The sequence below is a fragment of the Schistocerca piceifrons genome, chromosome 7 (genome assembly GCF_021461385.2).
Source record: "Schistocerca piceifrons isolate TAMUIC-IGC-003096 chromosome 7, iqSchPice1.1, whole genome shotgun sequence".
In the NCBI taxonomy this organism is placed as follows: domain Eukaryota; kingdom Metazoa; phylum Arthropoda; class Insecta; order Orthoptera; family Acrididae; genus Schistocerca; species Schistocerca piceifrons.
Window position 1 is genome coordinate 231174055 of NC_060144.1, and position 17360 is coordinate 231191414.

At 41.9% G+C, this 17360-nt stretch overlaps 1 protein-coding gene across 1 annotated transcript; it reads left to right on the forward strand.

The window, feature by feature from the left end:
- Positions 1 to 1379: 1379 nt before the first annotated feature.
- Positions 1380 to 13587, forward strand: LOC124805580 (myrosinase 1-like). Its single transcript, XM_047266147.1, has 5 exons — positions 1380 to 1515; positions 2238 to 2368; positions 7302 to 7436; positions 13196 to 13318; positions 13402 to 13587. The coding sequence occupies exons 1-5, from the start codon at positions 1380 to 1382 to the stop codon at positions 13585 to 13587; spliced, it is 711 nt and encodes a 236-aa protein (XP_047122103.1).
- The last annotated feature ends 3773 nt before the right edge of the window (positions 13588 to 17360 follow it).

Consider the following 17360-nt stretch of genomic DNA (forward strand, 5'->3'; position numbering starts at 1 on the left):
GTGAGCTCGTTGAAAATTCCATCTGGGTAGGGGCATTGTATTTCAAGTGGAATTTTTAAACCAATTTCTGTCATAACAGGACGGTGTTGGCAGTTTGGGAAGTTAGACAGAACAGTACGAGTGGCGTCAAGTGGTTCATCTAGCTGATCTTTGGACACAGTACCAAGTCTGGGTTGTAATCCTTATTCCAGCGTGCAGAGTGGAAGGCTCCCGTGTCTTTCACATCAAAGACCAAGTGCATGCTGGTAGTTTCTGCCCATTGAGCTAGTGACTCCCAATTGACATCCACGGTGTCGTACCGTCAATCCGTGTGATGGTTGTTAAAGTCTCCAGTGTATATACAAGGGTGATCGAAAGCCGGCAGAACTGTAGATGTCCAGTTCACACTTGGAGGCTTGTAGAGGTTCACAAATTTTAAGTCGTTTGTCTGGATTATTATTGTGTAGATGTGGTTAACTTCTGTAGAATCAATTACATGCCCTTCGTTAAGGCCTGACTTCACATAAGTGGCTATTCCATATTGTGGATGGTGGATAGCTTCGACCAGTCTATAACTACGTATTCGTCCTCTGTGCTGAAAATATTTCGTATGCGTTTCTTGAATTTTGAAACATCGCTTTTAAGTTCATGCAGTTGGTCCCGCAGATACATTTGGTAGAGCTTACGCCTTCGATATTAAGCTGCATAATACGAACTAGTTGGATGATCCTAAAAAGGACGGTTATTGGTTATCTTTCTGGACATATTGTATATCACATATGACACTGTTGCTCGTTTAGCACCATCCAGAGGTCACCTGTAGGGTAATTTAGGCTATACCTACGGACGTGAGCAAATATCGACCCCTTTCTATCCAATAGAGTTAAAAAAATGATTCTTCATAAAATGAGAACCGGCTGTCCATGTAATTATATTGATTTATGAGATTTTACCAAAACACGTAAATAATTATTCTTTTTATAGTTTGGAATACTTAGCTAAGCTATGAGTCACATATACCGTTGCAATCGTTGACAACTATCATTTTCTTCAGAACCAACGTTGCTAAACATCCGACTCGCGCGTTTACAGCACCGTCCTAGTGGGGCAGGTGAGAGTATTGAAACGTAATTGATAAGAAAGCCTCTACTGAAACCATTGTATAACACTCACCTACTCATGACGTTCCCTCCGCACACCTCCGATAATATCGCTGAGAAGCACTTGTATGTTACAGCAGAGGCTATCTCTAACGATATGTATTGATTAACTGATGATAACAAAAATTTATCTAATTTAATTTATTGAGTTTTTGTAAACATCTTACGAAACTGCAGCGTTGCTACATTATATATAGAGACCTGGAGAAGGTCACATAGGGGCATTGGACATTGCCAATCATGAAGTTGCTGATCGCCTTTGCGGCTGCGTTGGCCGTTGCTTCGGCACAGACAGCAGCTGACAGATTCCCAGATGACTTCATGTTCGGAGCTGCAACAGCAGCGTATCAGATCGAAGGAGCCTGGAATGAAGATGGTGAGTTCAGAACGACTAATGTATTCAGCAGCAATGTAACGAGAACTAAAGAAACTTTCTGTAAGAAAACATTCCATCATTAATTTCCGCACATATGGATTCACAGCCTCGACGCAACTTTTAACTGTTAAAACAATTTTAAGCATCCGCCTTAGGCTGCAAAAATTCCGTACACAATATTACATTCGTTGTATGATGTTTCATATTACATTATCAGGAAGTTTCGGCCCGTACATTTTTTCTAAATGCAGCTGTATATTTAAAGATTGTCTAGTGTGACGCCAGTACGGATCTGTGTGTGTATGTGTGTGTGTGTGTGTGTGTGTGTGTGTGTGTGTGTGTGTGTGTGTGTGTATGAAGGAAGATGAGGAACAAGTTTCTTTTCTCACGTAGGTAAAATAATTTCGAAATTTGAAATTTGACATATATACGAGTATCATCGACGCAACTGAATTTTAACGTTTCCACACACCGGAACTGCCCAGCAAGTGTAATGTAATACATGATGCAATAAAGGTCACCTTGTATAAAGAATTTGGCAGCCTACGTTGAATGCTTAAAATGGTTCTTCCATATAAATGTTTAATTATGTTTACAATAACGTGTGGGGTCAATATGTTCCAAGTTGTTTCTAGGCGAAGGCAAAGGGTCAATACTAAATTTTCATGAAAATATTCATTGTGAAATATTACTTACTGAACTGTTCTGGCGTATCTGTACAGGGAAGGGAGAAAACATTCAGGACTACCTCTTCCACAACCATCCTGAATATACTGCAGGAGACACAGGGGACGTTGCCTGCGATTCTTACCACAAGTACAAGGAGGACGTGCAGATGCTCAAGGCCCTCAATGTGAGTACACTTTCAAAGCGAAGACGACCATCTTCTGCATTTCCCGATCGCAACACGTCTCTCTTCATTTGTCATCAATTCATTCTTCACTGCAAAAAGTTGGTGATGTGTTCATTCTCCTTATGTGTCGCAGAAACAGTTCTATAGCTGTATAAAAGGGCAGTTTTTCTCGAAAACGAATGCTGTTTCATTTTCAGATATAAGCTCCTTTGAGTAAACATCTAAGGGCGAACTAAATGGTGAACTTCAATTATGCGGAAACTAATTGAATCTCAGAAAGTCTAATATCAGGAGGCACCACAATTTCGGACTGATGTAGCATTCTCTCGAGCTACAGGAGAAAGAATGCCTCCGTATTCTCCAGGAGTTAGATGAAGCAAATAAAGTACAAGCAACATTTCAGCAGCAGTTCCCAATTTTATACTGCAAGAGACAATGAAGAACAAAGTAAAAGAAATTCGGTAATACAGAAACCAAAGGATCGTAAGTTTACGGTACAATGTAGGGAGATTATTATATTTGGAACTAAGTCCAGAAATGGTTAAGAATGTTGAAGCAAACCTGCTGTGTTCTTTCTAAAGAAACCATTCTAAAATTCGAGTTGATAGATTTGGCGAAACTCTGGATAACATAGTCATTCTGAAAAGGGTATCTGAACCCCGCTACTCATATATCCGAGTCAGTGCTTTAACCAGTGTGCCACAATCCCTTTCTTTCGGAACTTCGGACCCATTTTCATAGATGGTTACGTTGTTGTTGTTGTGGTCTTCAGTCCTGAGACTGGTTTGATGCAGCTCTCCATGCTACTATATCCTGTGCAAGTTTCTTCATCTCCCAGTACCTACTGCAACCTACATCCTTCTGAATCTGCTTAGTGTACTCATCTCTTGGTCTCCCTCTACGATTTTTACCCTCCACGCTGCCCTCCAGTGCTAAATTTGTGATCCCTTGATGCCTCAGAACATGTCCTACCAACCGGTCCCTTCTTCTCGTCAAGTTGTGCCACAAACTCCTCTTCTCCCCAATTCTATTCAACACCTCCTCATTAGTTATGTGATCTACCCATCTAATCTTCAGCATTCTTCTGTAGCATCACATTTCGAAAGCTTCTATTCTCTTCCTGTCCAAACTATTTATCGTCCATGTTTCACTTCTATACATGGCTACACTCCATACAAATACTTTCAGAAACGACTTCCTGACACTTAAATCTATACTCAATGTTAACAAATTTCTCTTCTTCTGAAACGCTTTCGTTGCCATTGCCAGTCTACATTTTATATCTTCTCTGCTTCGACCATCATCAGTTATTTTGCTCCCCAAATAGCAAAACTCCTTTACTACTTTAAGTGTCTCATTTCCTAATCTAATTCCTTCAGCTACACCCGACTTATTTCGACTACATTCCATTATCCTCGTTTTGCTTTTGTTGATGTTCATCTTATATCCCCCTTTCAAGACACTGTCCATTCCGTTCAACTGCTCTTCCAAGTCCTTTGCTGTCTCTGACAGAATTACAATGGCATCGGCGAACCTCAAAGTTTTTATTTCCTCTCCATGGATTTTAATACGTACTCCGAACTTTTCTTTTGTTTCCTTTACTGCTTGCTCAATATACAGATTGAATAATATTGGGGAGAGGCTACAACCCTGTCTCACTCCCTTCCCAACCACTGCTTCCCTTTATGTCCCTCGACTCTTATAACTGCCATCTGGTTTCTGTTCAAATTGTAAATAGCCTTTCGCTACCTGTATTTTACGCCTGCCACCTTTAGAATTTTGAAGAGAGTATTCCAGTCAACATTGTCAAAAGCTTTCTCTACGTCTACAAATGCTAGAAACGTAGGTTTGCCTTTCCTTAATCTTCCTTCTAAGATAAGTCGTAAGGTCAGTATTGCCTCACGTGTTCCAATATTGATGGTTACGTAAAGTCCAGAAATACGGAAGTACAGTCCTTCCCCATTCCTCAGTAGGTCTCGTGTGTTCAAATGTCCAAATGTGTGTGAAATCTTATGGGACTTAACTGCTAAGGTCATCAGTCCCTAAGCTTACATACTACTTAACCTAAATTATCCTAAGGACAAACACACACACACCCATGCCCGAGGGAGGACTCGAACCTCCGCCGGGACCAGCCGCACAGTCCATGACTGCAGCGCCTTAGACCGGGTCTCGTGTGTGCTTGGGCCGTGTTAGTGATGAGGGCTTGTAGAGTGTATTATGAGTGTTTTATGGTATACTACGGTCGATTATGAAAATGAAGAAAAGACAGTCGAGGGAACCCAATGCTATCACACAGACTCCTCCTACTCCATATTGTCGACAGAGACTAGGAGCTTCAAAGTCTCCGTGAGAATATCGTCGGCCGTCAGGGTTGAAACGACAGATACTCGAAAAGTTAAAAGTAATGGTTCCACTCGAAACGAATTAGAGTGAACCATTCAAATTGGGAAGTCTTCGAGCACGTAATTTCGATGGAGAAGTTGGGGAGAGAGACATAATGTTTAAAATAACAAAGTGAATCGTTGTGGTGAAGAGAAACATGTAGGTCCAGTCACATATTAGCTGCTGAATGGGACTGAAAAACTAATGTCTATTATTTATCTGGAATAACATACATAAAAAGCTAAGTGCCGAACTGGGGGTGACAGCAGCGAAAATTCAAACTGCATATATAATTTTCTGTGATTCAGTTGATTCTTAAATTAATAAATTTAATATTACTTTCAAGCTGTCATCGCAGTCTGTGTCTTCTAATATGTCTAGTAATCAGATGGAAAGACAATGGAATTACAGTTAGTGTTATTCACTATTATTTCCATGTCTATTTAGCAGGTCTTCAAACTGGAAGTGCAACTTACATCTAATACCTACCAAATAAGAAGGTTTTCCCCCCTTTTCTTTTCTGCGTTTTCTTCTTACAAATTATTTTTTGTAGCTCAGTCGCAGTTCCTTTTAACTTTGCCCGTTCTATTAGCCTTCATTCCCTTGAAATACAGGTATATTTCTTTTTCAGATCACGAGGGTGATGTTCCTGACATAAAGAATCTCTTGATTTTCTTCCGTGGTTCTATATGTGTATTATTATTTTTGTGATTGTAATTGAACCAATTTAGTCCGGGGACGTAGTTCTGACTCCGAAGAACTCACTTATGAACCAATAGGTTCACTGTTATTCCTCATGTATGTCTAATATACAGTAATTAGAATTCGTTCCCATTGCAGATGACACTAATATTGTCATCATACCAAGCAAAAAAACAGGAACAGAAATAGAATAAATGGTAAACAATGTACTTAAAAGTATCATTGACTAGTTTTCTACGAATGATCTCATCCTCAGTATTAAAAGGACAAAACATATTCAGTTCTGCATAACTAGCGATACTTCACCATGACAATGGCAAGAAAATAATAAATAGGGTCGAAACTTCGAACTTCTTAGGTATCCGTACTGATAAGCATTTAAACTGAGAAAATTACATTTTTGAGCTCGTAAAACAACCTAGATCAGCAACGGTTTCATTTAGAATCATTGCAAATCGAGGAGAGAGACAAATCATTAATTTGCGATACTTTGCATGTTTTTATTCAATAACGTCTTGTAGAATAATGTTTGGGGTAGCTCATCTTTAAGAAAGAAAGTCTTCATTGTTCATAAACGTCCTGTAAGAATAATGTGTGGTACTCAACCACAACCATTTTGTAAACATCAGCTTAAGGAGTTGGGCATTCTGGCTACTGTTTAACAGTGTATTTATTCCCTCATGAAGTTTGTTGCAAATAATCCCCTACAGGTCTAAAGCAACAATGATGTACATAATTACAACACCAGAGGGTAAAATGACATTCATTAGTCGGCATTAAGGTTGTCTTAGCATAAAAAGTGCTGCCCAATGATGCAACTAAATTTTTGATCACTTACCCCGTGACACGAAATGCCTCACAGGGAGTAAAGTAAAATTTGAAATCAAAGTCATTAAGTCTCTCCTTGACAACTTCTTCCGTACTGTAGTAGAATTTTTATTGCTATAACAAGTAAAACATGGTGTGGTAGAAATTCCTAATCCACGTATGTATATTTAAAAATGAAAAAAAAATCTTATAAATCTTCATTCGGTAGCCACATTTACAAATTAATTTGCAATGCGAATGTAAAATAACTCATTCCACATCATTACGATTTAACGTGCAAAATAATCCTTGGAATATGTGTCTTCAGCCTATCACTCCTTCCTTTTCCATTACTTAGAGCCAAAATCTGACTTCCATACAGCACGAGAGGCATAGTCATTACTTTGCTGAATTGCATAATAGCCTTTCGTCTTACTCAGTTCTTGTCCGCTAATACGCTAATAGCCATGGATCTTGTTGTTAGTCAAAATGGTAGGTAGTTCTCTACTGAAATTCCTCGTCAGTTAGTACCGACTGAAATGTTATTACGCACCCAGTGACACGTAAGATGCGTGCTTGGTTCTTAAGCTTGTAATATTCACTGTCGTATCCAATCATCTATTTGATAATTACAAGGTGCCCTTGTTGTGTATTACAGAACTTTACCTGTAACTTTTTTCGTTTCTATCACCGCGTATTTCTAAATCACTCTTCATAGTACACATAGCTTTTCAGAGTGGTAAACAGTTTTGCAGGGTAATTTCATCTCATATTACCATATATACAACACATAACAGTTGTTATTATCTTAAATATTTTGTTTTTAAATATCTGTTAGATAAAATGTAAATATATTTTTCACTCTTGACTAAGCTCGGTGATCTATAGTTTCCTGTACAATCAAGCTATCTTCTCCATTATTGGTTAAGCAGGTACTTAAAGCCTTATTCCGAAGTTCAGCATTAATATATGAACATCAAATATCAGCTATTAATTGACAATCATTTTTCGAAGATATTAATATATTGTGCTTGAACAGGCGAACGTATACCGCTTTTCGATTTCCTGGGCACGAGTGTTGCCTACTGGGGACGTTGACATTATCAACCAGCCTGGTATCGACTATTACAACAACCTCATCAACGAGCTACTCGCTAACGGAATTCAGCCGATGGTAAGTAAGAAGTAATATTATCCACAAACTTAATGTAGTACAATAAACCTCTCTTGCCTATTGCAACACCTGCAGTTACTGTAGTACCGTAATGAAAATATGAATAAAAATGACACAGCTTTTTAACAGCTGTGACAAATTCTATAGACCACTCCCGATATCTGAAATTTTCCCTTACCTCACAAACGTACCTAGACTGAAATCCCTCATGCTGTCGGGTTATGTAATTCACTGTCCAATTGGGCATGGCTCATAAGCAACTCATTTCTTTTAAATAAAACAAGTTTACTGGGTCATGGTTAGAATTAGGGCTGAATGTTCCCGAAAATACTCTGACAAACAAGTTAATTCTGGGCATCTTTAACAGTACGGCAGGCGTTAGTGTACAGAGAGACCAGGAAAATCACAGTAGTTTCACACCATGCGATTGTGTTACCTTCTCTGTAAGTCAACAGTATACGAAGATGAACAGAAAGCACACGAACTTGGCAATCATCGAACAAAATGGTAACTAGCTAGTCCATTGTGTTAGTGAGAGTGGTATCAGAAATGTGACAGCTGATATTTCTTAGGGTACAGAGGAACGACACTGACTTGCAGTATGATGCCAAAAGAATCCAAGTAAACATAGTTGCTGACTGGATTATTAGACTCAGCACTACTCCACAGGATAAGAAAACAAGAATGAAAATGCGTACACATTATTTCCACTAGCAAACGGTTATCACAATTAGCAAACAAATGAGACGAAGTAAAACTGAAGGAAAGTAATAGATTAAGAATTGTCGTCGACGAGATGCGTACAGATGTGACACCCAAATGAAATGAGGAAGGGTTGGGAATAGTGGAAACAATCGCCGCAGTCGATTTATGGAAAACTTAATTGGATTACGAGACAGAGTGTAGATCCTCTGTCTTCTAAACCTGAAACCAATATCATAAGCAATGATCCTTCACTCACGGTGAGTATCATGGTATTGTTTATAGTACAAGAAATATTAATAGATAGTTGGATAAGAGGTCAATAGTCGCTCTGTATCAGCAGTAAAAATTAATGGGCGGAAAATGAAGGGATTATGTACTCTTATACACCGAAGTGCCAAAGAAACTGCAATAGATATACAGAGATACGTAAACAAGTAGAACACGGCGCTGCGGTCGGCAACGCCTACATAAGACATCAAGTGTCTGGAGCAGTTGTTAGATCGCTTACTACTGCTAGAATGGCAGGTTATCAAGATTCAAGTGAGTTTGAAAGTGGTGTTATAGCCGACGCACGAGCGATGGGACATAGTATCTCTAAGGCAGCAATGAAGCGGGGATTTTCCCGAACGACCATTTCATGAGAGTACCGTGAATATCAAAAATCCGGTAAAACATCAAATGTCCGATATCGCGGCAGCTCGAAAAATATCCTGCAATTACGGAACCAAGAACGATTGAAGATAATTGTTTAACATAACAGAAGGGCAACTCTTCCGCAAATTGCTGTAGATTACAGTGCTGGGCCATCAACAAGTGGCAGTGTGCGAACCATTATCACTACACGCCACAAAGCTTTACGCCTCGCCTGGGCCCTTCAACACCGACATTGGACTATTAATGACTGGAAATATAATGCCTGGTCGGACGAGTCCCGTTTCAAATTGGATATGTACGGGTATGGAGACAGCCTCATGAATCCAAGGACTCTGCATGTCAGCAAGGGACTGTCCAAGCTGGTGGATGCTCTGTAGTGATGTGAGGCGTTTGCAGTTGGAGTGATTTGGGACCCCTGATATCTCTAGATACGACTCTGACAGGTGACACGTACGTAGGCATTGTGTCTGATCACATGCATACATTCATGTCAAGTGTGCATTCCAACGGAATTTCGCAATTCCAGGAGGCCAATGCGACACCCCACACGCCAAGAACTGGTACAGAGTGGCTACAGGAACATTCTTCTGAGTTTAAATACTTCCACTGCCCATCAAACTCCCCAGACATGAAGCATTATTGAGCATACCTGGGATACCTTGCAACGTGCTGCTCAGAAGAGGACTCCATCCCCTAGTACCCTTACGAATTTATGGACAATCCTGCAGGATGCATGGTGCCAGTTCCCTCCAGCACCACTTCAGGCATTAGTCGAGTCCATGACATATCATGTTGCGGCACTTTTGCATGCTAGTGTGGTCCCCTCACGATATTAGGGAGATGTATCAGTTTCTTTGGCTCTTCATTGTATAATCTTATACGGATAGAAAATGGGGCAGTGGTATAAGTATAAATAAGTAGCTCAATATTTCATATTCTCAATAACTGTGATAGCCTTTTTAGTTTTGCGTAATTTACGAACCTAGTGTTTGGACAACCACAGAATAACTGAATGTAGCATCATAAGGAAATTAACTCGCGTATGGTACTTTCATGTCATGTTTCGTCAGTCACAAGTTCAGATGATGCTGTTCTGACGAAAACATGTTTGTTTAACGAAGACTTTGTGTTGCATAAGACAATTAGAGAACAGAGTGCTAAATATAGCTCCAACACAAAGCGTCCTGCATATAACCATCGCTTTCCAATCAACAGATCATGTAAGCTGTGCACCGTATATGTACCCCATTGTGGAAAGGAGGTTGAACCAAAAACATTAACACATAATCTGGTCAACAGGAACTCTACACCAACAGTTCTTCTACTGTTCAGGCGAACTGTATGTGGTACTAGTTTCCTTCACCGGCTGAATTCGAACAGATATTGCAGTTCGCTATACGGCGCACTAGTTCGCTCTCTGTCTCTGTTATGGAGGTGACAGCCTATTTCCGTACCAGGAATTCTCAGCACTTGTTAATCCTCTTCACATTAACGGAACATGTACAAAAATTGTGCTAAAAGTGGGAGAAAGTGAGCAAAGGTTACGCATTTCGGATATACCCCGCAATGTTAACCACTGACCCTGAAATATATTATGCACTGAAATGCCGTTCTTGTTGTTGTGTCGTATCGAAAGTACACTCTCTGGCACAATGGTTGTTGCTTTTATTTGCTCCAGAAGGAGATGAAGTGGAGCTGTAGCGTACAAAGTGTTAGCTAACTTAATTACAATATAGATGTGAAGATTTACTTAACTTCGTATGTTCCACTTCTACAGCAATGTTATGAGTATTTACAATTATCTCTGAACAGAAAACGTCACTTGATACACTGAGTTTTACAGTCTCCAGTGGAAGAAAGACCGAGCTAATGTTCATATAAAATTCTTCCTAAGACGTTTAATATACAGATGGCCTCTCCAAGACGATGCTGCCGTGTTGATCGTTGACTGCGAACTTGGCCGAACCATAAGTAGACCATCGACTATGTCGGCCTAGCGAAGCCCTAACAGATGTGGCTACGACGTTGTTTCTCATTTATCATTTGCAGCATGCAGCGATTAAACTTTTCCTTGGTTGTCAACCTTGCTTTGGGGCCCCGCTCTTCATATGGCGCCACACTTGTCAAACAATATTCTAGATCATAAAGGGAAACCCATCTGGGAAATGTAAAGATGTAAGTTCATTCCCACTCTAGCACAAGATTTTAGTATTGAGAAGACAAATATACATGCTATGATTAAATCGTTTTCTGGTAGGAAGTTTTCAGGCTGGCAATGGCTTGAGCTCAAATTGTGAAACTTTTTAATGGTACCACAGTCATCACTGTAGGCGTAACAGACTATCTGGGTGTGTTGCAGAAAGATCACAAGATTTTATGTTGATTTATGCACATTTACGCAGTCTGTTTGCAGTTTATAGATGAACAGACATTTCTTTCACATCGAGAAGTGCTGAACCAGCTATATTCAATGAAATCATGTAAATGTCATCCAGACGTAACTATTTCGTAGATCTATTTGTCCACAACCAATGGTCATTTTATATATTGTTTTCCAATGCACTGCCAGCCTTCGAGCGAACAACACAAGAAAATATCAGCCACTGATGTCGTCGACACCCATTTAGCGTCAGCACACGGGTGCCACGGTCAACAAATTCATACCTATGTGCAGTGATCTGTGCTATGTACTCACCAGAAAAATCCTAAAGTAGGGGAGACCAGGAAACCCACTGAGGTAAATAGCAAAGTAATTTTCCGAACTCGTGTATGTTTGACATCTTCGCAAGCAGTTGAAGTTATTAGAACCACAACTAGTTGTTTGAAGCATAACTGGGAATCAGTCCACCAAACTCCTGTTCGCACTCCTATAATTACATGAATCAGCTGCGAATGCTGCAAGATTTTCTTTGATAAGACCACGACCGATTTCAGTCCCTATCCTTTCTCCGAATGACCAAGAGTCCCGCTCTCGGACTGTCTTTCTTGCATTCTGTTTGGTGTCATTCCCACTGTTTAGATGTCCAGCAGTTTGGTATTTGGAATTCTCTTTTGCCTTTGCACAACATACATAATAGATGGTAAAAGCTACGTAATAAAATGTGTCCGCACAATATTTGTCCACCATTTACTGCACTGTTAGCATCCATTGACTGTTCCTGCTAACCCTCATCTCTGCAAACAAGATTACATTTTGCAACGGCCCTTCACTAACATTACTAACCTCAAGGTTTAAATGACTACACCCGTTTCTCGTCGAAGTCATTATTCTCGTTTTTATTATAATATACGTTAAGATTTATCACAAATCTCTGAAACACAAGTTAAGAAAAAAAGGATACAAGAACCATTAACAAACTACCAGCCTGAGTTACTGTTGCAGAATCCACGCAACACTTCAGGCATACTTATGTGATTATCTTTGTTGCTGTTGTCGTTGTTGCGGTCTTCATCTCGAAAACTGACGAATTCTAGCAATCATCTTCATTTCCGAATAATTACTTCAAGCCACATCTATTTGCGCCTACTTACTTTGCTCATTTCTTGGTGTCCCTCGGCATTTTTAATCATCCACACTTCCCTCCAATACTAAAATGACGAATCCTTGGTGTCTGAGAATGTGCCCTATCAACCGATCCCTTCTGTGAGTCAAGTTATGCCGTGATTTCCCTAAATCGTTTCAGGCAAATGCTGGGATGGTTCCTTTCAAAGGGCACGGCCGATTTCCTTCCCGATCCTTCCCTAACCCGAGCTAGCGCTCCGTCTCTAATGACCTCGTTGTCGACGGGACGTTAAACAACACTAACCTAACCTAACCTCAAGTTATGCCCCAAATTTCTTTCCTCCCCAGTTCAACTCTCGGTCTCCCAGTAATTTCCGCGACCCCCTCATCCAGTCTTCATCATTCTTCTTCCTGATGACGTCATTCTCCTGAGTAGACACAAACCGGAGGTCTGAATGGGATACTGTTTTACGTTCGAAATATTTTACCCAACAGAATTCCATCATCATTTAACCACACATTAAAGGAACATGTTCTCGGGAAAAGTAGCGTCTGAAGTTTGTACCTGCCTTCAGCCATTTGCAGTACCTGTGCAGCAAGGCCGTGTTGGATGATGTTACAAGTTCAGATCACTCATTCATCTAGACTGATGTCCCTGCAGCTACTGAAATGACTGCTGTCCCTCCTCAGGAATCACATGTTTTTCTGCCCTCTTCACAAATACCCCTTTATTGTGGTCGATCCTATGGTACAGCTATATGTATCGCTGAGGCATGGAAGCCAACCCATCTCGGCAATGTCTGTGGTTAGTGGGCAGGTTTCTCATTACTTGACGAAAAAATGGTGAATTTTGTTAACCCTACATCATACGTTTCACGCTCTAGTATGTCGTCTACAGGTGACTATGTACCACTGGGACCTGCCCCAAGCACTGCAGTACATCGGAGGCTGGCCCAACGAGTTGCTGGCAGACTACTTCGTTGAATACGCCAGGGTACTGTTTGAAAACTTCGGAGATAGGGTAAGTAAGAATTTCAGAGTGTTTATAGGCTAACAACACGTTCACTTCGTCTAGGAGCTTGATGGTACTGTATGGTTTCACAGGTGAAATGGTGGGTTACATTCAACGAGCCAGCTACCTTCGTGCATGGCAACACAGATGTGAGGATGGCCCCCTCTCAACCCGCCAAAGGCATCGGCGACTACCTGGCGGCACATACCATCATCAAAGCCCACGCGCGCGTCTGGCACCTCTACGATGAGCAGTTCAGAGCCTCTCAAAATGGTTAGTGCCTCAAGATAAATGTGATGTCACCTGATGCTTATAACCATTACATTATCTGATCAAACGTAGACATAAATATAAGCGGGCCTACTCTTTGCCTTTGTCATGACTGAACTCTCCTGTCGACACGTTTAATGAGATCTGTGAATGTCTCTGGTGGCTTGGTAGCCCACCCCCAAAAGTCGAAACCAGAGACGATAGTGATGGTGGACACTAGACTATGGACTGAAGCCGACATTCTGACTTATTCAAAAGGATTCAGGACAAAACTGCGAAGGCCAGTCCGTTCCATGAATGTTATCGGCCACAAACCATCACCAGACAGATGCTGATTTATAACAGGGAGACCTGTCACGCTGCTACAGTCATCATTCCTGAACTATTGCTGTACTGTATGCAATACTCAATGCAGTAAACTGGCTTCATACACTATGTGATCAAAATATCCTGAAACCTCCAAAAACATACGTATTCAATAATGGTGCAGTGTGCTGCCACATACTGCCAGGTACTCCATATCGGCGACCTCAGTAATCATCAGACAACGTGAGAGAGCAGAATGGGGCGCTCCGCGGAACTCACGGACTTCGAACGTGGTCAGGTGATTGGGTACCACTTGTGTCATAAGTCTGTTCGTGAGATTTCCACACTCCTAAACATCCCTAGCTCCACTGTTTTTCGATGTGAAGGGACACGTACAGTACAAAAGCATACGGCCCAACCTCGTCTGTTGACTGACAGCGACCTCCGACTGTTGAAGAGAGTCGTAATGTTTAATAGGCAGACATCTATCCACACCATGAGACAGGAATTCCAAACTGCATCAGGACCCACTGAAAGTACTACGACAATTAAGCGGGAGGTGAGAAAACTTGGATTTCATGGTCGAGCGGCTACTCGTAAGCCACACATCTCGCCGGTAAATGTCAAACGACACCTCGCTTGGTGTAAGGAGCGTAAACACTGGACGACTGAACTGGGGAAAAATGTTGTGTGCAGTGAAGAACCACTGTATACAATGTGGCGATCCGATGGCATGGTGTGGGTATGGCGAATGCCCGGTGAACTTCATCTGTCAGCGTATGTAGTGCCAACAGTAAAATTCGGAGGCTGTGGTGTTATGGTGTGGTCGTGGTTTTCATGGAGGGGGCTTGCACCCCTTGTTGTTGTGTGTAGCACTGTCACAGTTTCCCACTATTAAATAACAAAAAAATGGCTCTGAGCACTATGGGACTTAACATCTGAGGTCATCAGTCCCCTAGAACTTAGAACTACTTAAACCTAACTAACCTAAGGACATCACACACATCCATACCCGAGGCAGGATTCGAACCTGCGACCGTAGCGGTAGCGCAGTTTCAGACTGAAGCGTCTAGAACCGCTCGGCCACACCGGCTGGCTGTTGAAGAGCAATTCGGGGATGGCGATTACATCTTTCAACACGATCGAGTACCTGTTGATAATGCACGGCCTGAGGCGAAGTGGTTACACGACAATAACATCGCTGTAATGGACTGGTCTGCACAGGGTGCTTACCTGTATCGTATAGAACACCTCTGGGATGTAGGAGAATGCCAACTTCGTGCCAGGCTTCACCGACCGACCTACATCTCCACAATGCAGTACTCTGTGAGAATGGGCTGTCATACCCCAAGAACCTTCCAGCACGTGACTGATCGTATGTCTGCCAGAGTGGAATCTGTCATTAAGGATAAGAGTGGGCCAACACCATAGTGAATTCTAGCCTTACCGATAGAGGGTACCACAAACTAGTAAGTCATTTTCAGCCAGGTATCCGGATACTTTTGATCACATAGTGTATCTCGTCCCACTCGGCATTTTACTAAGCGATATTAAGGGGACTGGACCATAACCACCAAAAATATCCCTGTACCCTAACACTAGTCCCATCAAAGCTCATCTTTATCACCTCACACATCTACAGTTAACGTTCTTCAATTATTCACCAAATCCAAACCCTTGCATCGGATTGCCGCTCCTTTCAGCGATTCATTACTGCAAATCACTAGTTTTCGATCATCGAGAGTCAAGGGGCGTAGGTCTTTACACACCTCCATCGCCACTTAGCACTTATTACAAAAATTTATGGCTTATGAGGAGCTACTCGAGCATCGTAGGCCATTCTTTAACCTCCATAGACACAGCCAAAGTGCTAGGTTGACTGCTGGTAGCAGTTTAGAGCTCATGAACGATTTCATCCGCTGATTTCATTTCTTTTTTTTTCAATTTATTTGCATTTGGTTCGTGCCCATTCAGAAATAGAAAGACGATACTACAGTGTATTGCGACGGTGTTCTTGTCAGCTACGATGATTTATTAAGTGGTATTAAGGGGACTGCGCCATAACCACGAAAAATACAGGGTGAGTCACCTAACGTTACCGCTGGATATATTTCGTAAACCACAACAAATACTGACGAACCGATTCCACAAACCGAACGTGACGAGAGGGGCTAGTGTAATTGGTTAATACAAACCATACTAAAATGCACGGAAGTATGTTTTTTAACACAAACCTACGTTTTTTTAAACGGAACCACGTTAGTTTTGTTAGCAAATCTGAACATATAAACAAATACGTAATCAGAGCCGTTTGTTGCATTGCAAAATGTTAATTACATCCGGAGATATTGTAACCTAAAGTTAGCGCTTCAAACCTCCGACGTTCAGTTGAGTGTTGCAACAAACACGAGCCACGGTCGGCGAGTAGCATCTGCAGGGACATGTTTACGATGACGGCCGTGTTTATGAGTGTGTCTGTAGTGCACTGTTGTGGTTTGGTCTAGCTGTCGCAGTGTCCGCATGTAGCGCTTGCTGCTATTGTTATTCTGCATTCGTCTCCGCACGCAGACCAACTGTAGTACACCGTGTTACCAGACGTCTGTGATAGTGTAGTGTTGTAGGAACTGTGACCATGGTGTATTCGAACTCTGAAAAGGCGGAGATGATATCTATGGCGAGTGTTGACGAAATGCAGCTGAAGCCTGCAGGCTGCATGCAGAACGGTACCCGGACAGAGAGCATCCAACGTGCCGCACATTGCAAAACATCTACCGCCAACTGTATGCAACAGGTATGGTCGTAGCACGCAAACGGGTCCGTAACAGGCCCGTCACAGGAGAAGCGGGTGCAGTTGGTGTGTTAGCTGCTGATGCCATGAACCCACACATGAGTACACGGGACACTGCGAGAGCCGGTGGACTGAGTCAAAGAAGTGTCATGCGCATACTGCATCGTCACCGCTTTCACCCGTTTCATGTGTCGCAATTACACGGTGATGACTTTAATCATCGAGTGCAATTCAGTCAATGGGCATTAACAGAGAATGCGTTGCAGCTCTGCCTTTTTACCGATGAAGCGGGTTTCACAAACCACGGGGCAGTGAATCTACGGAACATGCATTGCTGGTCCGTAGACAATCCTCGCTGGCGCAGACAGGTAGAGCGACAGCGACCGTGGATTGTAAATGTATGGTGCGGAATCATTGGCGACCACCTCATTGGTCCTCACTTCATTGCAGGGGCCCAAACAGCTGCAACACACATCGCGTTTCTACAGAATGATATGCCAACGTTGCTCGAAAATGTCCCACTGGAAACGCGTCGACGTATGTGGTATCAGCATGATGGTGCACCTGCACATTCCGCAATTAACACTAAACTGACCCTTGACAGGATGTTCGACGGGCGTTTCATAGGACGTGGAGGACGCATAAATTGGCCAGCCCGTTCTCCTGATCTTACATCTCTGGACTTCT